Genomic DNA, 27607 nt, shown 5'->3' on the forward strand with positions numbered 1-27607 from the left:
AAATTTAAATTTCACGTATACCCTTCTTTTCCCTATAGAAGCAATGTTTCTGGGATCCCTGGGTGGCGCAGCAGTTTGGCGCCTGCCTTTGGCCCAGGGCGTGATCCTGGAGACCCGGGATCGAATCCCATGTCAGGCTCCCGGTGCATGGAGCCTGCTTCTCCCTCTGCCTGTGTCTCTGCCTCTCTCCCTCTCTCTCTCTCTCTGTGACTATCATAAATAAATAAAAAATTAAAAAATAAAATAAAAAATAAAATAGAAGCAATGTTTCTGGAAGCCATTCCTACCCTTTATTATCAAAGAAAACTTGGCATGGAGTTCATAAAAATGATAACAGCTCTTCACATGCTTCCCAGCCCCACTTCTTATTAATATCATCTCGGATTCCTGCATATGAGGTACAGAGTATGTTAGGAGGTCTGCCCTTTTCTGAACCTATACGGGGGGATGTATGGCAGTCTTTTGGTCACCATGTGTATGAAAATTATTCCTCTTCTAAAAGGAAAATGGCCTAAGGGGAAATTTACAGACCCCAAAACACTTCTAAAAATCAGAAGCAATAAAGATAACCATAGGTCAAAATTACTTTAAAAAAAAAAACCATTAAAGGCCCAAACTACCTTGCATTTAATTAAGTGTCCAGTGAATTCTTATTGAACTGAATTTGTTATGCTTATTCCAGAAAAGAGCAAGGTGATTAAGGATTATTTTAAAACCTCTTTGAAATACCCAAGGAATTAAATATTATCATATTACCATCATTTCTCAAAAGGAGAATGTCAGAAATCCATTTGGTGAGCTATTCAAGGAGGGTGCCATTAATTAAAAAAAAAGATTTTATTAATTTATTCATGAGAGACACACACAGAGAGGCAGAGACATAGGCAGAGGGAGAAGCAGACTCCTTTCAGGGAGTCAGGGAGCCTGATGTGGGACTCCATCCCCTGACCTGGGATCACACCGTAAGCCAAAGGCAGGTGCTCCACCACTAAGTCCCAGCAGCTCAGGTGCCCCAGAATATGTTTTCTTTCTTTCTTTCTTTCTTTTTAAGATTTTATCTATTTATTCATGAGAGACACAGAGAGAGAGAGACAGGCAGAGGGAGAAGCAGGCTCCATGCAGGGAGCCTGACGTGGGACTTGATGCCAGGTCTCCAGGATCACACCCTGGGCTGAAGGCAGGTGCTCAACTGCTGAGCCACATGGGCTACCCGAATACGTTCTTTCTATAATGAAGTTATGTATTTTAATTTTAATATGACTAATAAGAAAAATGAAGGAAGCACAATGACGACATAGGAAGCATGTATTTTTATAGATATGTGAGTGCAAATATATGCATTGATATGTGTATGATTTTATAGATATATGATTGCATGTATCTCTATATGCACTGATACACAAAGAGGGACATATGTAAGGGATTACATTCAGTAAATTACATTAATTGGCCTACTTAGAAAGATTTTTAAAAATTCCTATTTCTAACAAAATGGTTGCTTTCAAAATATGAAATCGGTATTCTTTCTGGGCACCTAGAAATTGACTCTGATCATTTACAACCTGCCAGTTTCATGAATTCACAGAAAAGCAAGATCAGAGCTTTGATCTTCCCGTGGGCCCCATATAGTTTCCCTAATGTTTAATAATGGGCATCAAGCTGGGCATCTGATAAGGATAACTGGTAGTACAGTATGGGTGAAAAATCTAGTTTAAAGTAAGTCCATTCTCCTATTTGTCTTCTCTATCAATGCCATAATTACTCATTTTATTATGAATGTGATGGGTATTTAGGCAAAAAGTAGTATATAACGATGTGGTAGTCCTGTGTTTAGTTTGCACTGTGACCTTCAGAAAGTGGCATGAGGTTTGGGGGAAAAAATCATTGACTTGAATGACTTTCTAGCCTGTCTGCTGGTTGTTGAATTCAAAGCACAGTGGTCTTTATATTTATTTAAATAACAAATATTTAACCAATCACTGTTGCTAACTAAAAAATTTGTAATTAAGAGGAAAACTTTAAATCTATTTTAAAAGTCCATTGCAAAATCATATGATCTCAATTTGTTTTTTAAAAGTTGCATATACGTCTCTTCATGGGTATATACGAAGATAAAAAGGCTGGAAGAAAATAATCTAACTTGTTAATCGTATTTATCTCTGAGTGCTGGAGTTACAAGGGTACTTAATTTTCTCCTCTTATAATTAAAAAAGAAATAAAATCATTTAAAAGAAAGCAATGAATGAGACAGCTTATTTTCCTCTTTCAATTATTTCTGGAAAAAAGTGTTTAAAAATCACAGCAGATGACATACCCATTGCATTTATTTTATTAATAAATATGCTAAAATAATCAGCTTTGGTTTCATTTTCTAGATAGCGGTGGCCAGTATTAAGACAGGTATCATTATGTGGTGTATGAACATAGCGGCTTAACCTTGGACAGCCTGCTTTATCTCATAGAAAAAGCTCTGGATGGGCAGAAGGTACAAAGTATGGGGATATTTAGTGATGGAGACAGCAGAGAAATCAATTTACTCCAAGGTAAGCTTCGAGATTGGAAACAACCAACTTTACACCAATGCCACATTTGTCCACGTGTATGAACTTCAGAGCACTATTTAAATTTCAGTTTGCGGGATCCCTGGGTGGCGCAGCGGTTTAGCACCTGCCTTTGGCCCAGGGCGCGATCCTGGAGACCCGGGATCGAATCCCACGTCGGGCTCCCGGTGCATGGAGCCTGCTTCTCCCTCTGCCTGTGTCTCTGCCTCTCTCTCTCTTTGTGACTATCATAAATAAATAAAAATTAAAAAAAAATTAAAAAAAAAATAAATAAATTTCAGTTTGCTAATAGAGTTGATATCCTAGTTCAAAGCAATCATACAGGAGGTGTTCCCTCTTATTCAAGGGAGGATCAGTCTTTTTGTTCTGTTCAGACCTTCAACTGATTGGAGGAGGCCCACCCACACTGGGAAGAACAATCTGCTTTACTCAGTCTGCCTATTCAAACATTAATTCCCAAACACTCTCACAGACACATCCAAAATTATATTTGACCAAATATCTGGGCACCCCTAACTCAGTCAAGTTGACATGTAAAATCAATCATCACACCATTAAATAAGAACTTCCCTCTTCCCTCTTATTCCAGCCCCTAGGAACTACCATTCTACTTTCTCTTCCTGTGAAATTGACTACTTTACATACCTCATATAAGTGAAATAATGCAGTATTTAACTTTGTGACTGGCTTATTTTACTTAACATTATGTCCTTAAGTTTTTTTTTTTTAATTTATTTATGATAGTCACACAGAGAGAGAGAGAGAGAGGCAGAGACACAGGCAGAGAGAGAAGCAGGCTCCATGCACTGGGAGCCCGACATGGGATTCGATCCCGGGTCTCCAGGATCGCGCCCTGGGCCAAAGGCAGGCGCCAAACCGCTGCACCACCCAGGGATCCCAATGTCCTTAAGTTTAATCCATGTTGTAGCTTATGACAGGATTTCCTTTACTTTTTAAAGCTGAATAATATTCCATCATTTCTATAGACTACATTTTATCCTTTCATTTGCTGATGGACATTTAGGTTGCTTCCACTTCTTGGCTATTGTGAATAGCACTGTTATGAACATGAGTGTGGATATCCCTTTAAGATTCTACTTTAAATTCCTTTGGATATATATCCACAAGTGGGGTTGCAGAATCACATGGTAATTTATTTTTAATTTTTTGAGGAATGTCCACAATATTTTCCATAGTGGCTGCACCATTTTGTGCTCCCACTAATGGTGCACAGGGGCTCCAATTTCTTCACATCCTTGTCAAAACTTGTTATTTTCTGTGTTTTTGTTTGTTTTTAGTTGATAGTAACTATCTTAATGGGTTTAAGGTGATATTCATTATGGCTTTGATTTGCATTTGTCTACTAATTAGTGATATTGAGAATTTTTTCATATGCTTATCAGCTATTTGTGTATCTTCTTTACATATATCTAATGAAGTCCTTTGCCCATTTTCTGATGGGTTTATTTGACATTCTTTATTGAGGTATAGACATTCTTTATATGGTCTAGATATTAATCTTTTATCAGATACACTATTTGCAAATATTTTCTCTCATTCTCTATGCTGTCTTTTACTCTAATTATGTTCTTCACAAAAGTTTTTAAGTTTGGTGAAAGTGTAGCAATTATAATAGCAGCAAAACCCAAGATCTATAAATTGGTATGCATGAACAGCAGTCATTGTACTTCCAAATGGCTTATACCACAAAGGAAAGGATTGACTGATATCATTAACTTGTATGGATCATCTTTTTAAAATGTCAATGGTTATCCTTCTCTGAGAGAAGGAGATGAATGTTTTAGAATTAAAGTTTCAGTTTCTTCCTTATACTATAACTTACATCTTTCCTTGTTAACCTAAAATAGAATGGTTTTAAGATTTACTAGTGTGAAATCTTCCATCTTTGTGAGATGAGGGAAGAAAGAGAATGAGATGGTCAAGGGTCCAGCTGGCAGGGAACTCATAAAATGGCAAAGTGGGTACCTGAATCACCCATCAAACTACTGCCTCTATGGCTATGTTACCCAGTGATCTATCCCAGCTGCTAACTCAGGAAATGAGCAGGGAAGCCCTGGTGCTCTGCGGAGGGCAACTGCTCCATCTGGGGGAATTTCAAGAGGGCTGTAAAATGGATAGCAGAGCTCCTGGCTGGGTTTGTCAACACTGTGGCTGAATAAACTTGGATAAATTCAGTGGCAAGAGAAGCCAATCACTCAAGAGATAGGGTTTGGAAAAAAGAAAGGAAGAAATTTATTTTGGGTGCCAGTAACCAGGGGAGGTGACAGGCTTATGCCTTAACAACTGACCTCTCCACCTGTGAGATGGACACTGGACTTTTATAGAAACAGGTTCAGAAATGCCTAGGTGGCTCAGCGGTTAAGCATCTGCCTTCAGCTCAGGGCGTGATCCTGGAGTTTCGGGATTGAGTCGACTCCCTGCATGGAGCCTGCTTCTCCCTCTGCCTGTGTCTCTGCCTCTCTCTCTCTCTCTCTCTCTCTCTCTCTCTCTGTGTGTGTGTGTGTTTCTCATGAAGAAAGAAAGAGAGAAAGAAAGAAAGAAAGAAAAGAAGAAAGAAAAAGAAAGAAAGAAAGAAAGAAAGGAAGAAGGAAGAAAGAAGAAGAAAGGAAAGGAAGAAAGAAAGAAAGAAAGAAAGAAAGAAAGAAAGAAAGAAAGAAAGAAAGAAAAGAAAGAAACAGGTTGTGGGGTACATGCAAGGGAGCAGGCAGGGAGCACGTGATCATGAGAGGGGGCCAGTATGTGTTCAGCCTACAATCACAGTCAGGGAAGGAGACACGTGGGGTGTGGTCTTCTAGGCATTTCATTGCTATCAGGGCTTTTCTGGTTTGATTGGAATGTTCCAATCATTGCAAAAATGTCTTTTCGATGCCTCAAGGAGGTGCGGTAAGAAATAGGTATGATGGGTTTTATTTGAAACATGAATTAATCAGTCTTGTCTATTTCTGGGTTTTGTTTGTTTGTTTTTCTATTTCTGGTTTTAACTGTTGGGCTCTATAGTTGGGCTTGCTAACAGCTAGAACTTGGCATGCTTGGAATAGGTTTGATAAATTTTATTAACAAAAATAAACTACTTCTGGTTTATCTTTACTTATTTTTGTCTTTCCTTGTTTAGTTGACCTATGTATGGAATAAGTTGTGTTCCACATCTAATTTTATATCCCCCCCTGGAAGTACAGCACAGCTACTACTTAGGGTTTACATTTATGAGTAATTACATGGTAGCTTTTCTCTAAATGATGGAGAGGTATCAATTGAAATTTATACTGTGGTTTAGTAGGTTTACCTCTTACAGAGTAAAAGGACCTATTAAAGTTTTCTAGCATCTCAGACTTTATGTTGTGCAGGTGAGAAGGATTTTCAAACTCTGCCTTTTCCACGTTTTCTTATTTATTTACTTATTTGAGAGGGAGGAAGGAGAGAAAGAGATAGAGAGGAGGGGCAGAGGCAGAGGGGAGGGGGGGAGAATGTGGGAGAGGGAGAGAAAAAAGAGAGAGAAAGAGAGAGAGAGAGAGAATCATGACCCTGAGATCATGACCTGAACAGAAATCAAGAGTTGGATGCTTAACTGACTGAGCCACCCAGGTGCCCCACCTTGTTTTCTTTTTTAAAACCAATACTAACATAACAAAATATCTGAAAACTAAAGTTTCTTTCTATATAATTGTGGTGTTTCCCCAAGAGCTTTTGCCTTAAAATTAAGAACAAAATGAGATCTCTTACTCCATTCAATTGAAGAGGTCCTTCCATTCTGTATCTAGATTTCTTGATGGAAAGAAGTGAAATGTTGGGATTCTTCCCTGACTTTGTTTTCATTCCCTTACCGGGATTTAAGAATTCAGAATCTCCAGGACTCCTTTAGAAATGGGTCGAGACACATGCAGATTCATTGAATCATCATCCAGAATTCCCAGCAAGTGAGAGTGTCAGGGATGTTTACCATCTCTGAGAGCCTTCTATTCTGAATGACTTATTTTTTGATTGACACCTTACTTTGGACCTTGGTTGCAAAAATCCCAGGACTTGACTGGCCATTTACCCTAAACCCTGCTGGGAGCCTGGCAATGCACCCTGCTGCACAGTAATGGCAGAGAGATAATGTCCTAAATCTAAATGTGCCGTTTCCAATAAACCCAAAATGTGAAGGAGATTATGGTCACGTCGGAGTCCTCCTGTGGCCCTGATATGGTGCACCACTGAAGCAGAGGCTCCCTCCAGATCTGAGGCCTCCAGCAGTCACTGGCTTTTTGAATTGTGATTGCATTTTCACAGAGTGCTAAGAGTTTCTGTTCATGATAATGTTATAAACTAATATGACATTTTGAGTTCTTCCTCAGGTTATAAAATTGGTATTAAAAATTTACTGAGGCCTGAAGTGAGAGACTTCTGGGAGAAGTCAGGAAGCTATGTGGCCCCTGAAGAAGAAGGGGGTCATGTGGACCTCTTTGTACCACTTGGAGCATCAGGTCAGTTTTAAAAGGCAGTGGTCAATAAATAAATAAATAAATGGCAGTGGTCATGGCCTTCCATAGTAATATGTTGTGAATATTTGAAATGCCTTCAATTCAAATGATTCAGTCACATTTTACTCCTTCTTTCTCTCTCACACCTCACATACTCAGGTATTTAGGGGGCAAAGACCTGAGGTTAATGGTCAGAGTAACCTGTCCCTGCAGAATGAAGTCACTAGTGGCAAGAGCCAGCCAGGAATACTACCAGTATCTCTTCTGGAAAATACAGTAAAATCAGCCTCCTCTATAGAGGGGGAAATGCTGAAACCATAATCAGTTGGTCTGAGAAAAGTCTCCCTGCTATGTTCTGAACCTGGAAGGAGTGAGCATGAACTTGTGAGCAAGGACCTTGGACTTGAATCCCACTCACACCACTTTAGCCATGTGGCCTTGGGCAAGTTTGTAAACCTCTGTTTCCTCATAAGGATAATAGTACTTTACCTGACAGGTCTTGTGAATATCAAAATAATGTAAATAGTTACAATAACTGTATTTATAAAAATACTTACAATAAAAATAAATAATAGAAATGTTTAAATAATATTTGAATATTAAACCCAAATGAAGTGCTTGCTAAAAATGAGACTGATTGCTGATCCTGGAGGTTGCTGATAGAATTTTAGGTGCCCATCTGTCTCATATCAGTCATTATAATTCAAAGTTGATTTTAACATGAAGAGAAACTTTAGAAACATTAGGACAAATTCACTTTTTAGACAGCTATTAAATAAAAGCTCTACACTCATGGGCCTTTTTTCTTTTTTTTTTTTTAATGCCAAGCAGAGCAAGGCAGAGGGAGTATATAATTAAATTTTCTCAACGTTTCTTATTACCCATTCCTTAGGGAACTCTGACCTTTTTTTTTAAATTTATTTATTTATGATAGTCACACACACACACACAGAGAGAGAGAGAGAGAGAGAGAGAGGCAGAGGGAGAAGCAGGCTCCATGCACCGGGAGCCCGACGTGGGATTCGATCCCAGGTCTCCAGGATTGCGCCCTGGGCCAAAGGCAGGCGCTAAACCGCTGTGCCACCCAGGGATCCCAGAACTCTGACTTTTTTTTTGGAACTCTGACTTTTAAAGTTCCTTCTAATCCTCAGATTTCACTGAACTATTCATACATGCCAAGTATGCTCCTGACAGGCTTCAACTGAGGTAAAGGGAAAAACAAAAGGATGGAAAGGGGTTTAAAAGAAAACGAATTACAAAATACTGTAATTTTTTTACATAGTTATAATTGTGTAATCTTAACTGTAGAAACTACACCTAGAAAAATCTAGGAGGAAGTATAACAAAATTATTAACAGCATTTATCTCCAGATGGGTTTTGCAGCTTTTCTGCTTTTGAATACGGATGGTGTGATTCCTTGTTTAAAACCTGTGTGTGTGTGTGGTGTGTGTGTGTGTGTGTGGAAGGGTAGCAGTGTACAGAAAAGGGTTTGGAAGGATGTATACCAAGGTGTTAACAATAGTTAGATAGATACGTGACTTTTCTTTCCTTTTATTAAAAATCTCTTATCTGTCCCTATTTTCTGTAATGGACTAGTATTACTTTTATAATAAGAGCATTTTTAAAAAAGATTTTAAGTAATCTTTACACCCAACACGGGGATCCAACTTACAACTCGAAGATTAAGAGTTGCATGCTTCACCAACTGAGACAGTCAGGTGCCCTGCAAAGCAAATTTTTAAACTGGAGTAAAAGAGAGGATTTGAGAAAGTAAGGCATTGAAAGGTGACCTTGAAAGAGATTGAGAATAAGGGCAAAAGGAGGAAAGAACAATAAATTTGGTGACAAAAAATTGTCTCCAGTGAAACTTAATGGTAACCCAACGGTAAATCTCTCACCACCATCATGGCCCCCAAATCATCCCTGAACTCCTCGTCAAGTGTAATTTCCACCTGGACAAGCCATCAAGACCCTGATTCAGTGAAAAGACCTTGGCTTCTCAGTCCAAAAGTCTCTTTTGTGCCACCTCACACATCACTCCGGAGCTTGTCACCCCCAGTAGCTGTGTAGCCTCCAGCATTTTTCTCTCTGAGTACCACTTCCAAATTAGGTACTAAATAATCCAAACATCCATGTTCCAAACATTTCTACTCTATCAGCTCTTTGCCTTTTTTTTTTTAATTTATTTTATTTTATTTTATTTTTTTTTAGCACTTTGCCTTAAGACCACCAACGCACACGCTCCCACTTTTTCACCCTGTTACCGCGCCTTCATCCTCGGTTCCATCCTTGTGAAATTTGGATTTAAAGGTTCATTATTGTCATTACTCTCTTGCAAAGAATCTGAACTTCTTTGTTTCTCTTTCTTGGGCTAAATTTCTGTGCTCCTTAAACGCCATCATCTGTATAATCTATGCCTGCCTGCCCTAAAGCAGTTAAAGCCTGTTGAAAACAGTACTACAGCTATTCTTAGTAATCTACCTTGACTTTGATGGCAAAAATATCAATGGGATTGCAGCACTGAGAAGCGGTCCTACCACCTTCTGTTGGTAAATTCCTTTCCCCACTCTTTGAGATGACTGTGTATCATCCCTTCTCCTCCTTGTCGATCTTTCACGAACCTCTCTCAGCTGTTGACCTCACCTTTTACTGCCCTGAGAAAACTCCCACATTTCCCTCCCACCACCAAATCCACCACCTACTCCACCTCTTACCTTCATTCTCTGTCTTCCCTTCTGTCACAATGGAAGAAACACCTCCATTCAAATCAGAGATCAAGCACTGACTTGAACTCTGTGTACCACTTCCTTTCACCTCCTCACCGCCACATTCTCACAATCCTCTCCAACAGCCTCAATTCCTCCTTCTTTACTGAGTCATCCCTATCAAATCAGGATGCTACCTGTAGTAGCAGCTCCTGTGCTTAAAAAAAGAGAGAAAGAGACCATGAACTTTCCCTCATTTCTATATACTTACCTATATACACCTACATGCTGACTAAACTAATGATTCTCAAATGTTAATATGTATTTTAATCACCTAGAAAGTTTATTAAAGTACACACTGCTGGGTCTCATCCTAGCATTTCTTACTCAGTAGTTGTGGCATGGGGCCTGAGAATTTGCATTTCTAACAAGTTCCCAGGTGCTGCTGCTCCAAGGCATGCTTGGGGAACCACTGGTTTATGCTGACAACTTTACCTTCCTCACCCCTCACTCACTCCTCAAGCTCTTCCAAATGGTCTCTTTCTCTCTACTATCGTTGCCTGTGGGAGACTCTAAGCACTTCCACATGCCCAAATCCAATGGTCCTTCTTCCATGCTTACCTTGCTCTGACCTCAGCAGCATTTCATGCAGATAGACACTGCTCCTGGAAGCTCATCTTCTTCTCTGGATTTCCCTAACACCACCCTCTCCCAGAATTGCCTCCTTAGGCCAGTGGGCTCTTCTCCATTTCCTTTGCTGGCTCCTCCTCCTCTGAAAATTCTTCAACCTTTCCACAACCACACTCTTTGCATAGGCAACCTCATCCAGTCCCGCTCTGAATCTGATCTATGAACTCAAGACTCCCAAATGTATGCTTCTGGCTCTGAGATCTCTGAGCTGAGACTCACAGTTAGCTCCTACCTGACATCTACTTAAGAATGTTGGGTTTGTGCATCTAGGAGGCATCTCAGAGTTAATGCATCTAAAACTTTTATTTGCCTCCCTAGCACCAAACCAACCCCTTCCCTAGGATTCCTCAATTAAGATAACATTCACCCAGTTACTTCATAAGCCAAAAACCTAAAATTTGTTTTTTGGGGACATTATTTGAAAATTTTAAAGGGCTGCCAGGGTGGCTCAGATGGTTAAGCACCCAATTCTTGGTTTTGGCTCAGGTCATGATCCCAAGGTTGTGAGATTGATTCCACACTGCCAGGCTACATGCTCAGCAGGGAGTCTGCTTGAGACTGTCTCTCCCTCTCTCTCCCTCTCTCTCTCTCTCTCTCTCTCTCTCTGCCCCTCCCTCCACCTGCTCACTCTCTAAAATAAGTAATAAAATAAATAAAGTCTTAAAAAGTTTTTTCAAGCAGCTTTACAAAGGTATAAATGACATACAATAAACTATAGATGTTTAAAGCATGCACTTGGATAAGTTTTATTTTTTTAGATTTTTATTCATTTATTCATGAGACACACATAGAAAGAGAGAAAGAGAGAGGCAGAGAGAGAAGAAGGCTCCATGCAGAGAGCCCGATATGGGACTCCATCCCAGGTCTCCAGGATCATGCCCTGGGCTGAAGGCGGCACCAAACCACTGAGCCACCTGGGCTGCCCACACTTGGATAAGTTTTGACATAGGTCTACATATCCTGTGAAACCATAAAATAATCAAGATAATGAACATATTCACTACCTCCCAAATTTTCCTCATGCCACTGTAGTTTTTCCCTCCTGCTTCTCCCCACCCACATCCTGAATCAAACACTGATCTACTTTCTTTCACAATGTATTAGTTTGTATTTTATGGAATTTTCTATAAATGGAATCATACACTGTGCATTCTTTGTCAAGCTTCTTTCACTCAGAAGAATTATTTTAGATTCATCTGTTTGATGCCTGTATCAACAGCTCATTGGTTTTTTTTATTGCTGGGAATTATTACATTCTATGTATATACCACAATTTGTTTATTCAGTCACTTGTTGATAGATATTTGAGTTATTTCCAGTTCCTGGGTCTTATGCATAAATTTGCTATGAACATATGTGTGAACATATGCTCTTACTTCTCTTGGATAAATACCTAGGAGTAAAATGGTTGGGTCAGATGACAGGTGTTAACTTTTTTAAACAATGGCTAAACTATTTTCCAAAGTGGTTTTACAATTTTACATTTCCACTAGCAATGTATGAGAACTCTAGTTGCATAGTACCCCCACACTGGGTACATAGTCTTCTTAATTTTAGCCCTTTGAGTGGATATGCAGTAATATCTCATTGTGGCTTTAATTTGCATTTTCCTAATGACTGATGATGCTGAACATCTTTTCATGTGCTTATTTGCCATTCATTGGTCTTCCTTGGTGCAATGTCTGTTCAAGTCTTTTGCTCATTTTAAAAATTAGCCCATCTTGACGGGATGAGCACTGGGTATTATTCTGTATGTTGGTAAATGGAACACCAATAAAAATTAATTTATTAAAAAAATTAGCCCATTTATTTTCTTATTGAAAACTTTATATATTCTAGAAAAATAACTTACAAATATTTTCTCCCACTCTGTGACTTATGTTTCCTCTAAATAGTCCGTTTTGAAGAGATGAAGTTCTTAATTTTTGTGAAGTCAAATATATCTATTTTTTTCTTCTATGGATTATGCTTTCAGTGTCATATCTGAAAACTCTCTACCTAACTAAAGTTCACAAGATTTCTTTATTTGAGAAATAAATAATTCCTTTTCTTTTTAAAGATTTTATTTATTTATTCATGAGGAACAGAGAAAGAGAGAGGTAGAAACATAGGCAGAGGGAGAAGCAGACTCCATGCAGGGAGCCCGATGTAGGACTTGATCCCAGACCTTAGGATTGCACCCTGAGCTGAAGGCAGACACTCAACCTCTGAGCCACCCAGGCATCCCTTAGAAATAAATAATTTCTAAATTATTTATAGTTTGACTTTTAGATTTCTGATGCATTGATTTATATGCTTGTTTTATATAGCATTAGAATATGAGTTGCAGTTTTGTGGGATTTCTTATGTATGGATATCTAACTTTTCCAACACCATTCCTTATAAAGACTGTCCTTTTCTCAGGGCATTCCATTTGCATCTTTGTTGAAATCAATCGACTACATATATGTAGGTATACCTATGGACATCATTCAATTTCATTGATCCATTTGCCAGTTAAAAGATTAGACCCTCGTAAATGAGAGACATCCCACCTTTCTTTCATCTACTGCCACCTTGTTCCACACAATTTGGAGTAATTGTTTATTCTTAGGCCAGAAAGAATTAAAATACATAACCCAATATCTTAGTTTCACTCAAAGTAATTCATTCTATATCCTGAATTCAATCCTGAATTCTATATCCTGAATTCAATCTTTATGCTGTGTCCCTGAAGAAGGGATGAAATTAATGCCACACTAAATTTTGACCTCTTGTTTAACAGTTTCAACCGTTTTAAATCTCTCCTCTTATAATAAGATTTCTCCTTTGAGTCAGACTATTTTAGAAAATATAAGTAGGGATGCCTGGATAGCTCAGTGGTTGAGTGTCTGCCTTTGGCTTAGGCGTGATCCCAGGGTCCTGGGATGGAGTGCCGCAACAGTCCCCTGCATGGAGCCTGCTTCTCCCTCTGCCTATGTCTCTGCCTCTCTCTTTGTGTCTCTCATGAATAAATAAATAAAATCCTTAAGAAGAAAAGAAAAGATATGTAAACTCTTCAGTCCTTTGGCCTGAGTATTCCACCTTGAAAAATAAGCACCAGGTCCACCTTCATGCCCTGTCTCTCCAGCAATTCAGTCCTCATCAATTGTTTGGACTTAGGCATTGAGGGGCAAGCTATAAAGTGTTTCATGAGGGATTTGAATTGAAGATGAGAAATCCTAGCAGCCATTCCTAGCCAGCTTAGCACTCCTAAGTAATACTTAAATGTTCCAAGGCAAAACCTATGAGTAAGCTAATGAAAGTATTTTTCACTCTGCAGAGGCAGGAATAGAAGTTCTTTCCCAGCTGTCTCAGCTAACTGGCACGTTCTTTACTGCCCCAACGGGAATTGCAACAGGCTCTTACCAACACAGTAAGTGTATATGGGGACTGAGCACGGTGCCCAGTGACATCTGCCAACTCCTAGGTCACCAAAAGACAAAGCACAGCTAATAATAATAAGCCTTCTGGCCCATGTCACTTACTGCCTTCCATTCCTTCTCTAAAGGAATGCTGTCACTACCCAAACTGTGTCATTTCCCACTGCCCACTGTCATTTCATTTGCTTAGAAAGGGATTATTTATTGCAAATATTTGCTTCAAACCATGATGTACACAAACTCTGTTGAAAACATCATTTTTAATAGTTACAGATGTATAGTTGCTGGTCTAGAGGAATAGTAAGTACAAAGAATAATTTTTCTTAGGGAGATATGATCAATATGGTTTCATTTGGAAATGAGAATCACAGCTATAAAGAGATGGTGAAGGGGCTTGCTCAGGTTCCAATTCAATTGCATTATCTGAGAGGAAACACAAAGATAAAATATAGAGCTGACAGCAAAGTTTCATTTAGAAATTGAAGCTGCAAATATTAAATGCAGATGTAACACTGGCTGACCAACAAGAGATCCACATTGCTCTGCTAAAGTGGCAGGGACAATTCTCCCTTTAAAACTCCCTGGCCTCCTATTACACGGGGTTTGGGGCCACATAGAAACCATATAAAGCATGGTGTCTCTAATGCCAAATGTCAAGGGAGTTTCAAGCCTGGGGGAACTGGCATGACTGGAAACCTGTAAGGGAAAAGAGTCCATGTATCTACGAAAAGAGCATTGACCTGATAGCAGAAGTCACTTGTTTATTGTAGTTATATAGTCACATTACTAAGTGATAGCTCAATGGGCCTTGTGCAGAGAGGATGGCAGCCTTGCGGGGTGGAGCTCAGTGCAAACACTGTTCTGGATGGAGCAGCCTTCTTCCTTTACCCCTCTGTCTTCTCTTCCTTCTGTTCACCTTCCTTTTCCCTCTCTTCTTCATAGTTTTCTTCAGGAAAAACACATTAGAAAGAGTTGTACATGTTTATCAACAAAAATGAGGGAAGGTGAATCAAATGAGACTGTCTATCCAGTGAGGACAGAAAGAAAGATTTAACATGCCACAGCATCATTTAGTAATTGATGTTCCAACGAGAGAGCTTCCTTAAGCACCCACTACAGTCATGTAGAGATGTTCAGAGAGAGAGAGAGCAGCTGGATGTGAAGTAAGAAAGCCACAGGGCCAGCTAGCCCAAGATGACTTTGGACAACATGGTGGGGAAACTGGGCAGAGTGGGGTTGTCTTGTATGTTCATTTTGGGATGTAAAGAAAAAGCAGCACCTTCTTGCCTACTCTGCTTCCTGATATACAAATCCAGAAGCTACTTAATTTTTATTTCAAATATAATATGTCAACCCTATCTATCAAAGAAGAGATAGGCAATTGAAATTATTCACTGTGTCCTTCCTGAGCTTCGAATTTTACCTTGGAAAGCAGACAATGGGTGTTTATCTTAGTCTTCTAATGAGAAAGGATAACATGCCTACTATAAACACAACTAAGTTTTTGTTGTACCATAAACATGAAGGATTCTTTCATCTGAGCTCCAGCCCACAATAATAAAAGGAGAAAATAATGTCAGTTCTCAGTGATTGGCTGGGACGACCGGAAAGGGCTCCATGTTCCGTCTACTTCAGCGAAGCAAAGCTGTTCACGTGGTCCCGTGTCACAGACTTTCTGGAAGACACCTTGAAATCAGTAAGGAAGCAGTTGAGTCCTCTCTTCAAGGAGTTGCAGAAGAATATTAGTGCCAGGATAATAGGTAAGAACTCGTGCTGCTTCTGTTGCAGGTTCATCACGAAGGTGGTTCCGGATCTAGAGTGGATAATACAAGGTTAGGAAGCAAAAGTCTTTTATACCTGTTTAGTAAAACTTTATTTCCTTTGTTTTTCATATCTCCTTTCAAATGTAGTGAATATCGACTGAGAGCAAAAATATTCATCTTCAAAATGGGGAAGCTAGTTCATTTTAAATAGGACCGTCTTAATGCCATGCCAGTCAGTTGTTAACCTGGACCAAACTCTGAGGGTTTGCTAACCCAGAGGGCTGTGCCCCTTTTCCCACCACAATTTGCTCTAAAAGTTCAGGTATTCCTAGACACAACTCCCATTACTTAAATTGTTCTACAATGATGTTTTGTGTATTTTCCATATAAAATACTCGATTTGGTGATGGGCTCTATGGTCCTCTGTTGAGCCTGTTGGACATAACCGAATTTATCATCCCATTTGCACTCCCTACTCATGACTGATTTATCACACTAGAGTCTTGGAAACCATATTCTGTGTCAACCAGATCTTCCCCTAAATCAGTCCATTCATTATAATGAAGTTTTTTTTGTTTTGTTTATTTATCATCTGCGCTAAGGACCCCCCATTTTTATTACCTATTCAATTTATCCTTAACTTTTCCCATCTGACTAAAATGCCCTCAAAATCAAGTCATTAATAGTTATGCCTCGCTTCCTTCTTCTCTCCCTGCCCTACTTATTATTAAGGTCCTATTGCCACAATTTCTGTCTACACAAGAGCTATAGCACACAAGTATGCATGGATATATATATATATATTTTTTTTTGCATGGATATATTTTGTGTCAATTTATGTTCTGCATTGCTTTACATAAATGCCTCCAAAACAGGGAGTTGTCTTCATGGTTTGATATACTATCCACTTGACCACATTTAGCAGATGTTCAACCAATATTTAAAAATGGTCATAAGAGTATAAATCGGGAGACATTATTTCTCCTGTTTTTGTTTTTGTTTTTGTTTTTTTTTTTCATAGATACCAAGGACCAAAGAGAAAAGCAGGGAAAATTAGCTTTTTCAAGATAGAAGTATTTTTTTTAAGGAATTCTTTTTTCCTTTTCTATTTTTATTTTTTTTAAGATTTTATTTATTCAGGAGAAACACAGAGAGGAGAGAGAGAGAGAGGCAGAGACACACAGGCAGAGGGAGAAGCAGGCTCCATGCAGGGACCCCGACGTGGGACTCGGTCCCAGGCCTCCAGGATCAGGCCCTGGGCCAAAGGCAGTGCTAAACTGCTGAGCCACCCAGGCTGCCCGATAGAAGTATTTTTTTGATGATATTTATTTGTAAGCTATGAGAATTTAAATGGAATAAAATTATTTGCATATAAATGCACATTGTTCAAAATATTAAATAACTATAAAAGATGTCTGTGTAACTACAGATGTATATTATTTGCTGTAGACTTAAAGTATTTATGTACTTGAGCACAAACACACGGGGAGGGAGGAGGAAGTTTTGGTGGGATTGAGAATCTAAAATTTAAACTTAAAAGGTTTATGTTCACATCTTCTCTCCTTATTGTCCAATTTATAGATTCTATTTAATATCAGCCTTACCAGGGTAGGTACTTTTGAATATGTTTTACATTTAGTTACTCTTGCTCAATTTATATTTTATCATGGTGGATAATTCCCATGGCATAATAGAATTTTAATTTTTATTCTTCACATTTTTTATCTACTAAAAAGCAACTGTGAGGACTGAGTTGTTTTCTTCTTGATCACATCTCCTACATAAATTAATTACGAGGCATATGGCTTTATATATTTACAGGGCAATTTACTTTTGACAACATGAATATGGCTAACATTCTGGATAACCAAGAAATTTCACAAGCTCTGGCTGATGGATTGATGGAACTTTCAAAAGATAATTCTGTAAGTGTTTTTTTGAAGAACATAAACTTTAAATACCCAACACTTAAATACATTTTTAGTTTGCTCTTATTTGTGTGTGTGTATGTGGGGGGGTACTCCTTTGGAGGCACAATTTCCCTGAGAAATTACATCAGGTCAGCCACTGAGAAATTCTGGGCCCAAGATGTATTAGATGTAGGAAATAGACAAGTGGGAACATCTTCTAGGTTATTTAAAACTTCATTACACTGTGCATTGTTTTCTGTCTTGTGATTAATTTCAGTCAGAAGTGACTTCTTTAAACAACATGTTAGTGGCTTTATGTTTCACATAAACATTACTCAACAATTTAAACAATTAATAGTATGATAGGAAAACCAAGAAAGCATGAAATCAGATGGAAAAAGATGAAAGGCAAAGAAGGCTGGCTGAGAGGGGAAGAGAAAGAGAACGCGAAAGAAAAGGAATAAATAAATCAATAGTTTGGTTGGGGGCAGGCATGGGGAAAGTGTGAAGAAGCATTTTTATCAGAAACCAATCTTGGCTACTCTCCCAGAAAAGTCAGTCCACGCATCAGGAAATAGGAGAGTTTACAGGACCCCTGTCTGCCTCGAGACAATGGCGAGGCTCTAGGACCAGGAGCTATGCAGCTGTGGGCTGGGGAAATTGAGAGCAGGACAGGAGTGGGGGGTATTAACATACTGATGCTATATATACAAGGTCTTTAGTTCTCCACGAAAGATTCTCAATCCTTCTCTTCTTCTATAGCAGTTCTACTCTGTGGGCAAACTTAACATCGCCTTTGTACGTGGGTCTGCCCTGGTTTCAAGTTGGCTGCCTGGGTCAGCAGCAGGCATCTCCAGAGTCAGCCGTGCAGAGTGTGGAGTCTGAGAAGCTGCAGTTAGCCACAATTTGTCTTCTCTGAAGACCCAGCTTCTCACTTTCTAGCTACCCATTGGCAGCCCACCAAGTACAGCCTCCCCTACCCCCTGGGTGGCAGGGGGGCTTTGCTGATACATTGATTAGGGATGTTCACAGGGATGACCCTGAGGTCTTAGAAGATCTTGCCCTGTCTCCTGAAAGACTAAAGAATTACTAAACGTGTTTACTCTAATTTCAGTGTCCTTACTGCCAAACGAATTATTTTAAAATCATCTTGTATGATGTAATTTCATGGGTGCTCACACTGGTAGCCTGAGAGGGAACAGGATGTGGAGGTGTCCTAGTCTGTTGTGCCTGGTCATCCTGCTGCTACATCCCTCATCCCCCCAGAGACAGCAGGGCTCCTGTTTCCCGAGTGGCCTTGGTGCTGACCTGGGCCACCTTGGGCCACATGGTTCCAAAGATCTTGAGACCCTCCTGCAAGACCTTGACATCCTAACTGGATTGTGACAATAAGAGAATCGGGAATAACTACAACCCATTTTTAGACTTTAATCGAATAATACTTTGCTTTCTAGCCTCTTAATTAGATAGAAAGAAGACGACACTACCAAAAATATGTTCTTTCCTGCTGCACTTGTATTGGTCCGTATTCCAGATGAATGTTTTAATCAGAAATTATCTCTTTTTTTCTTTTGGTGTTGGGGGGGTGGATTTTTTTAGAACAAACCTATGGAATTTTTGTCAGATTTTCTGCTGAAGAAATGTGGTAAAGGGAGCCAGGATCTTGAAGAAAATGTTATTCCGACAAAATGTGACCCAAAGGCAGCGTTCAGTTTACTCCCAAAGGTAAAGTTATTGCTGCAATTTTAAGCCATTATTTCCCTGTATATTAGACACATTGGTTAAGAAATCCATAAACAATAAGGGTAATTCTACTTGGAAAGCTTTCAACTTGTCATTTCCCCTAAGAACTTCCCTTTCATGGATTATTATTTAAAAAGGTGTTTTGTAGTTTCATAACAAGAGTGACATTTAAGCCCCTTGAAAGCGGAAGGCACACACATCGACCGGAGTGGCACCGTCCAGGCACAGGAGAAGAGTCAGCAGTTTGCATCATGCAGCTCACCCAGTGGAGTCCTGGGACAGACTAAAGAGAAACTGTTTTCATTTGCAGCCCAGGACACTTTTTTGGTGAAACTAGGACACACTGGGGCTGCCCACAGTCATTGCTTTGAGGTAGATAAAGTCTGCACAGAAGCAGAAGATGTGGCATGACTGGTGCCTATTAGCAGGATGTGCAGGAGGGGGCGGGAACACCAAAATGAGTATCCAGATTTCTCTTCTGCTTTTCAGAGGCCTTTTGACTTATTATAGCAGCTATTATCCTCTGAGATTCTTGGGTTTTAGTCTCCCCAAAAGGTGGATGTTATCTCCATCCATCCTTCAGCCTTTGGAAAGCCTTTGAACAACAGCTCTCAGGATTCTAGTACCACTCACTTTCCCTTGCTTCACTAAAGAGGATGCTCAACATGCAAGCACATCACGTGGGTTCCAAATTCTTCCAAGGCCCTTACAACATCTGCATCATCCTCGACCTGTGGAAACATCACTGGAGTTCTTCCACCCACTGTTCTTCCTGAGAACAAAGCTGTCACCCCCAAGGCCAGACATACAGACTCCAGAAATGTTCATCTTTGAAGCAAGAAAACTTGAAGGAAGTGATGGGGACAAAATGACCAATGCTTCCTTCTCTAAAGTGTTTCTTTTTTAAAGATTTATTTATTTATTTATTTATTTATTTATTTATTTATTTATTTATTTATGACAGAGAGCATGAAGCGGGGCAAGGGCAGAGGAAGAGGGAGAAGCAGGCTTCCCGCTGAGCAGGGAGCCCGATTTGGGGCTCAATCTGGGATTCTGGGATCATGACTTGAGCCTAAGGCAGATGCTTACCCAACTGGGCCACCCAGGCACCCCCTGAAGTGTTTATTTTACATTTGAAAGATGTGACAATAGATAAGAACCATCTCTGGAAACTCTAACACCTACATGAATGGTCACTTGGAGCATTTCCTCACAGGCACAGAAATGAAAAGTAATTGCTTCTGAGAGAATTGTTTTAAAGACCCTTCCATAGGGAATTCTGTAAGAGGGATTTGGATGTGCCTGCCAAATCCAGGACCAGACACACACACATGGAGCTATGTGTGAAGGCAAGACCAGACAGGGGATACCTTCCACCCAGAAGGCCCAGACTCTGCCCAGATAGATGTATATGTGTACGTGTGTCTGTCTGTCTACCTACCTACCTACTATCTGCCCATCAGATCCTACCTATCCACTACTGCCTCATCAGTTGCCACTCCTGGTTTTGTGTAGCTATAGTGTTTACACTGATACTGTATAACCATGGCGACAGGCTACAGCCAGAATCAGAGCTGTTCCTGAGCTGTATCTGTCATTTTCACAACTATTTCGGGCCCCTAATTCAGACAGCTGAATGACTTCTGGGAGAAGTATCAGCAGTAACTAGGATGTATCTGGACAACGCAAGCAAGCTAGGAAAATTCTTACCATGTAAGTAGAGGTCTGCCTTATATGTCACGGAGAGAGCCAAGGCAAAGACTCACCAGCCCAAAATAATGGTTCCTTTATAAATGTGCCAAGTTTGTTGTTCCTGTTACTTCCTCTGAATTCACACCTGAAAATAAAATAAGGGATGAAATCTTTTTAGAAATAGTCTTAGGGGCTCCTGGGTGTCTCAGCCAGTTAAGTGTCCGACTCTTGATTTTGGCTCAGGTCATGATCAGGTGGTGAGATGGAGCTCTGTGCTGGCTGTGGAGCCTGCCTGAGATTCTCTCTCTTTGCCCTTCCCCCTTCTCTTTCCAAAAAAAAAAAGAAGGCTAAAATTCTAAAAAACTAGATGGATTGTATACAATGAAAAAACTTGCTATTTTTAGATTCAAACAAAATTACTGTGCCAAATTAATTTCCTTTTTTTCCCCCCAAATTAATTTCCTATCCACAAAGAAAACTTTATATTTAATAAAAATGGCTGCTGCTGAGCCAGAGGTGAAATGAAGCCCCAGTGGGAGTGAGCAAGTTCCACCTAACCGGGGTGGTCTAAGGGGCCGGGCCAACGCCTGAGCTGAGGGTCTCAGCACTCCTGTGAGCCCGTACAATAGGATGGCGTCCTAGAACCGGCTGTCTCCCTGACCTGTGAGATCCGCATTCGATTCTGTACTATTTAGGTCCTCTTACTCTTGGGCCAGTTTGAGTTTAATTTTCATTTCATGTCTGCAGCCACTTCTACCCATACAACAGACAGTGTCACCACGGGCTACTTGAAGTTTTCATGTCTCTCTAGAAGTCACCAGCACCAAGATTTATTCTGAAAGAAGAGAATGTGTTTCTTTCGCAGTAACTGGATGATTTTATCAAAATTCAAAGTAGATCCCCACCGCCCAGCATATGTGTCAGTGAACGGCAGGCTGACGGGACAGCCACAGAGCAGGGAAGAGAAAGGGTGGGGGAGACTCTGGGGCAGCTGCGCATTGCTCAGGCTCAGGGGGGGCCTCCGGCCCCCCAGGCAGGGGCTGGCTGCCTGCAGCTTGGGCCCTGGGGCTCTGACACAAAGGCTTCAGGCAGCCGTAAAGAACAGCTACAGATACTAACTAAAAACTCCATTTTCCCTGAGGAGAGTAAGGCAAAAAAAAAGTCTCGGCTGTAAATTGATGTTTTTCTTCAAGTCTCACCCCTACATCTCAAGGGGTTACCATGAGTACTTTTATGTTTCACCAGGAAGGGCAGCAGTGTGACCAGGAATCACCCATTAGCTCTCACCACCAACGCAGGGCTATTGTTCCCCTGTTAGAGTGGACCCTGCAGGCAGCAGGTGGGACTATTTTTTATTTTACTTTATTTTATTTTATATTTTATTTTATTATTTTTATTTTTCGAGAGAGATAGAGCCAAGGGGTGGGGGGAAAGGGAGAGAGAGAGAGAGAGAATCTTAAGCAGGCTCCATGCACAGTGCAGAGCCTGACGCAATCTCCATCTCATGACCCTGAGATCATGATCTGAGTGGAAACCAGGAGCCAGTGGCTTAACCAAGACTGAGCCACCCACGCACCCAGGACTGGTTTGTTTGGTATTTTTTTTTAATGTGCTAATTTATATGGAAGCTACAAGAACAACTAACAAAGAAAGTGAAAAAATAATTAAGCTATATTTAAATGTGGGAACAGGTCCAGAGAGAGCATGTGAACTGTTTCTGACACATTTTTATTAGATTAAAAAAAGAAGTGGATTTTACAAAGTGCTGTGAGCTTTTTCTTCTGGCAATTTTAAACATAAGATAAGCCATGTGCCCTCAACTGACGAGTGACAGAGCAGAATGAGGCAGAAGCCTGGAGTGTGTGGGATTTCGGGAGCCTCGGAGGAGCTGCTGAGGAGCCGTGTCACTCTCCTGCCCCCCAGGGGAGAAGGGGGTTTTCCTGAATTTCATTTCTCAAGTGCAATGTCATTTTTAGGAAGCTAAAGGTTATTTTTTTAAAACATAAGCTTTAATTTAAGAGAGGCATCAAATTTGTCAAGTGCTTAATTCATTTTGTCTGGGGTACAGTGGCGTTGAAGGCAGGCAGCTAGCAGCTGGAGGCCTCCTGTGGGCACAGCACCCCCCTGGGCATTCAGACATCCCAAGGCCTGCCCCCACATAATCAAGTCTGCATTTAATTCTCAGGAAAGAAATGTTATGGAAGACAGCCCTCAGGACACAAAATCAAGTCTCAGCAAAAACGATCCAAACTTGGAGATGCTGGTTAAACTGGTAAGCCGATCACTACACAGAATTTTCCATTTGCTTTGCTCCTGACCAAAAGAAAAAGACAAGGGAACAAACAAACAAACAAACAAAACCCTTCAGTCTTTATTCTGATTAGTTCTTTTTTTCTTGAAAGTTTCCCTTAAGGGGAATTTTAAAAACCTAAATATAATTCAGGGAATCCACTGGGTAGATTTTTCTTTTGAGAAAGTCTTGGTCTGAGAAGTCGAACTAAGAGGATGGCAGTGTAACATCTTGGGGCTAAGAGCTATCTCTGTGCTACTCTGCTTTCTAATATAACACGAAGACAGAATTTAAAGAAATGGCACATGGACATAAAGGGTCACAATTTCTAACACCTCCTAGCTGGTGGTCTGAGTTCAAGTCTGAGGATAATCAATATAACTTTGAGGGCTCAGTCCTTCCGTTTATAAAAGGTAGTATGTGGAGGAGGCTGCAGGCAGGCCAAAGCTTGGTTCTGTCCTGCCCTGACATGCAGTACGTGCACGCCCTTTTGCCTTTCTTTGTCACACATTCACAAATTCATCATCATATTTTCGTTCTCAGAATCCTTTAAGGTAGACGTTAGCAACCACGTTTTGTAGACGAGGAACTCCAGTAAGAACACTTAAATCGCTTCCCTAAGGTCAGACAGCCAGGGGACAGAGGAGAAAGAAACTTGAATTCCGAGGTCTGGAGCTCAGCCCTGGGGCTCCTACCCCAGCGCCTCTGTACGCTGGATGAATCCACCTGCTACAGGTGGTGAAGGCGTGGACCTTGTGGCGTGGGCACTGGTGCACCTCAGATCCACCCCCAGGAATCACTACAGACAGGGGGTTCACATTCACATGGTGCCATGAAGAACATTGTCTCATCCCGCTACTGGTCATAACACCTGACGTTGGTTTTAAGACAACAAGGAAAGGTTTGGCAACTGAAGCCTTAATTCAAAATGATTACAAATATTGGAAGACTCCAAACATTTTTTTAAATGTATGCAAAAAAAAGTAATATGGATTCCAAGCCAGCTGCCAGGTGGGATACAAATGTTTTATTATTATTTTTTTAATTCATTAGGTAACACGTAGCTGAAAACAGTGTGTTTATAGTATTCCATAGAGAGAGTTTTTGGAATTTTCTCTTAAATTACTTTTACATTTTAATTTTGGTTCATGAATTCATGGTTGATTTGTTTTGGGTGAAGTTCACATTATTACACTTAGTATTGTCATATTTTATTTGGGGCAGCTTGGGGCATACTAGGGTTGGAGGGGAAAATTGTGTTCTAAGTTCAAATATAAGGCCATTACAATTCTAAAATTTAAATATTATAATTGTTTTCTATTGTAAAGATACTCATTTTTCAGTTTTCGAAAAGTACAGATAGGGATCCCTGGGTGGCGCAGCGGTTTGGGCGCCTGCCTTTGGCCCAGGGCGCGATCCTGGAGACCCGGGATCGAATCCCACGTCGGGCTCCCGGTGCATGGAGCCTGCTTCTCCCTCTGCCTGTGTCTCTGCCTCTCTCTTTCTCCCTCTGTGACTATCATAAATAAATAAAAAAATTAAAAAAAAAAAAGAAAAGTACAGATAAAAGGAAAAGAATTAACCTATTCCCAGTACTGAACATTAGTTGCCCCATATGTGTCAATGGCATACATAATAATAGGGTGTGGAATTCCTTTACGCCAGTGAATGATGTTTCCCTCTGCATTAAAGGATAAAACAGGACTTTCAAACGTAGATAACATTTGGGAACCTAGCCAGATGCATTCAGTTCCGTTTTAGGGTCCTTTTTCCTAAACACGGAAAGGAGTGCATGAGTTTTGTGTTTCATGAATGCCTCTGAGAAGCAGGTCAGTTGTTAACGAGAGGGCTAGCTCATTTCAGTGCTGCCGGCTGCAGGATAATCGATAAAACGCTATAAATCGATCAATAAAACATGGGGGAAAAGAGATAGGAAAGCAGTCCAGAGAGGGCACACCCCAAAGGCTTCCTCACTGGACTGTCGCTGCCGTGAAGGCAGGACTGTGCTCGCCCCACGTGGCTGACAGATGGATACTGGGGGGGGGGGGGGGCGGGGAGGTGGGTAAGCGGGGGCCGCAGTGTGCTCCGGGGGCCGAGACGAAGTCGCATCTCCGCGAGGGCGTCCGCTGGCCTGACGCGGGGCCGGGCTGGCTGTGACGCCGCGGCAGGCAGTGGTCCCAGGTCCACGGTGGTGCCCCGTCAGGGCCCCTTCCAAGGTGCACACTGCAGACCCCAAGGCCGCCCCTCAGTCCTCCGGCTCCCCCGAGGCTGTCCGCCGGGGGGGCAGCCTGCTTTCCCGGGGGTTCTTCCTGCCTCTCCGCGGGAGTCCGGGCTCCGCACCGACTCGGCTGAAGAGCGGGGGAGGGTGGTCCGGGGTGGTCCGCGGTGGTCCGCGGTGGTCCGGGAGCTCTTCTGCAGCGAGAGGACAGACGCGGAGACGCGGGCAATGCTGAGACGTCTACGCGGGCCTGCAGGCGGCGCTGCCCCCGCGGGGCGCTTCTCGTTCTGCAGATTCTAAGTCTCAGCAGGTAAACCCCGAAGAGGCGTTTCCTTCAGAGTCCCTCCGCCGTCCGAGGCAGCCACACCTCCGTGTTTCAGAAGCCGTCGCGAGGTTCCTGGAGCCCTGCGGCCGCGGGCTGCGCCCCGGAGCCCCCCCACCCCCGTCCCCGCCCCCACCCGCCCCGCCGCCAGCCTGGGGCTCGGCCGGGTCCTGTCGGGGTCCCGCTGGCGCCCAAGGCGGGAGGAAGGGGGGCTGCCTGGCCCGCTCTTCCCCGCAGCGTCCAGCTGAGCGAAGGGAAGGAGGACAAAGCATTGCCGGGGTCAGGTCCCCGGGGTCCCGAGCCGGGGTCCCCAGGGCGGCGTCCGCGGAACGACAGCCCGTGGTTTCCCGCGTGCCCGCCGACCGACGAGCGCCCGCGGGGCACGGAGGAGCTGCTCACGCCCTCCCCGGGCGGGGCGCGGCGGGGGAGCGGGGCGGGGGCGGCGGGGGCGGCGGGGGCCCTCCCAGGCCACCTGCAGCAACCGCCCGGGCATCAGGAGGACGGGACCCGCCCCCGAGGCAGCCTCCCTCCTGCGCGCCCGGCCCCCTCCCTTCGGGCGAACCGCGCCGCCCTGCGCCCCGGCCGACAGCTCTGCCGAAGCCCTCCCGGGCACTAACGACCGCGGGTTCACCTCCTGAGTCTCTGGGTTGTCCCGCCGGCAGGCCCAGGCACGCTCTTGTCACCCGGCAGGCAGTTTCGAGACCACCTGAGAGGCGGGCTGCAGCCCACTGCGTGGGAGAAACACTCCTCAAGTCCGGAAGCCAGTTGGACACATGTACCAATTTCTTCAACCATTACCCGGCTGTTCTGAGAACTATGGAGAAGGTAATGGTGGAGCTGCCATCCGAGCTTGAAAGGGAGCTTTGTGAGCAATCCAAAGGACTGGAATCAATAAGAAAGACTTCTTCCCACGCTTAGCTTCCAGTCCACCGTGAGGTCTTTGAGGCCAGGGACCCGGACTTCTCTGATCTCGTGTCCCTGAGGGTTCGCACAGTGCGTGATACAGCAGGACCTAGGACCTGGCCGTTGGACTGAACGAATCCTACAGATTGCCAGGCTTTCACCCGCCCCAGGCACCCTTGGTGCAGTGAGAGAAAAACATTTAACGCTTAGGTAGGAACAAGGCCGAGGGCCCGGATTCTACTCTGCCTACACAGCCCTCTGCGGCCTTGACAAGTTCAACTCTCTGATGGAGAAGAGGAATTAATATTCCATGTTTCTCAGAACAAAGAGGCCCAGTTTGTGGAATTTCACTCTGAAGCAAGGAATTTCTTTGTCTTCCACTCCTTAGAGAGTTCGTTCGTCATGAGCGATCTCCCTGTCGTGACTTAAGCTGCCCGCAGTCTGAGCGGGGATATGCAGCTCCCTTCTGTGTCACGCGCTGCTCTTGTTGGGACCTCTTCTGATGGCAGTGAGGTCTCTCTTCCCTCCCTCCCCAGTTTGTATCAAAAGTGCAGCAGGTGAGGGGACCTTCCGCTGCTGCCAGTGTCTACTACATGCTCTTTGGCTGTGTTCACCCATCCATTCTGAGGCCCTGGGGGGAAGGCCTGGCGACTGGGGGGCCTTTGAACAAGTCCTGACCTCAGACATCTCTTTGCAGTATTCTTCTTGCTCCATTAGGGAGTTTAAATACTGCTGGACAACAGAATTATGTGAAAGTTTTATGAATAAGGCAATTTCATAGACCCAACCTTTAGGGCAAGAATGGGGGCAAAGTGTCACATAATATTGTAAACAAATTGATACCAAAATTGTATAGTCAGGGATAATAATGGTGTCTCTTTTAGCAGCGTGGGGTATGCAGAGAAGTAAGTACTCAGTAAATGTTAG

General features: G+C 42.3%; 1 protein-coding gene across 1 annotated transcript in view; it reads left to right on the forward strand.

The window, feature by feature from the left end:
• ECT2L (epithelial cell transforming 2 like) overlaps window positions 1–27607 on the forward strand; it is a 77022-nt gene that overhangs the window by 35726 nt on the left and 13689 nt on the right. Inside the window, 12 exon segments of the mRNA XM_055324689.1 lie at window positions 260–398; window positions 2376–2406; window positions 2409–2543; window positions 6917–7045; window positions 13740–13832; window positions 15420–15599; window positions 17424–17527; window positions 23133–23219; window positions 25564–25612; window positions 25645–25765; window positions 26468–26499; window positions 26502–26602. Of these exon segments, the coding sequence (XP_055180664.1) occupies window positions 260–398; window positions 2376–2406; window positions 2409–2543; window positions 6917–7045; window positions 13740–13832; window positions 15420–15599; window positions 17424–17527; window positions 23133–23219; window positions 25564–25612; window positions 25645–25765; window positions 26468–26499; window positions 26502–26602 (1201 nt within the window).

This window comes from Nyctereutes procyonoides, unplaced genomic scaffold, assembly GCF_905146905.1.
Source record: "Nyctereutes procyonoides isolate TBG_1078 unplaced genomic scaffold, NYPRO_anot_genome, whole genome shotgun sequence".
NCBI classification, from domain to species: Eukaryota; Metazoa; Chordata; class Mammalia; order Carnivora; family Canidae; genus Nyctereutes; species Nyctereutes procyonoides.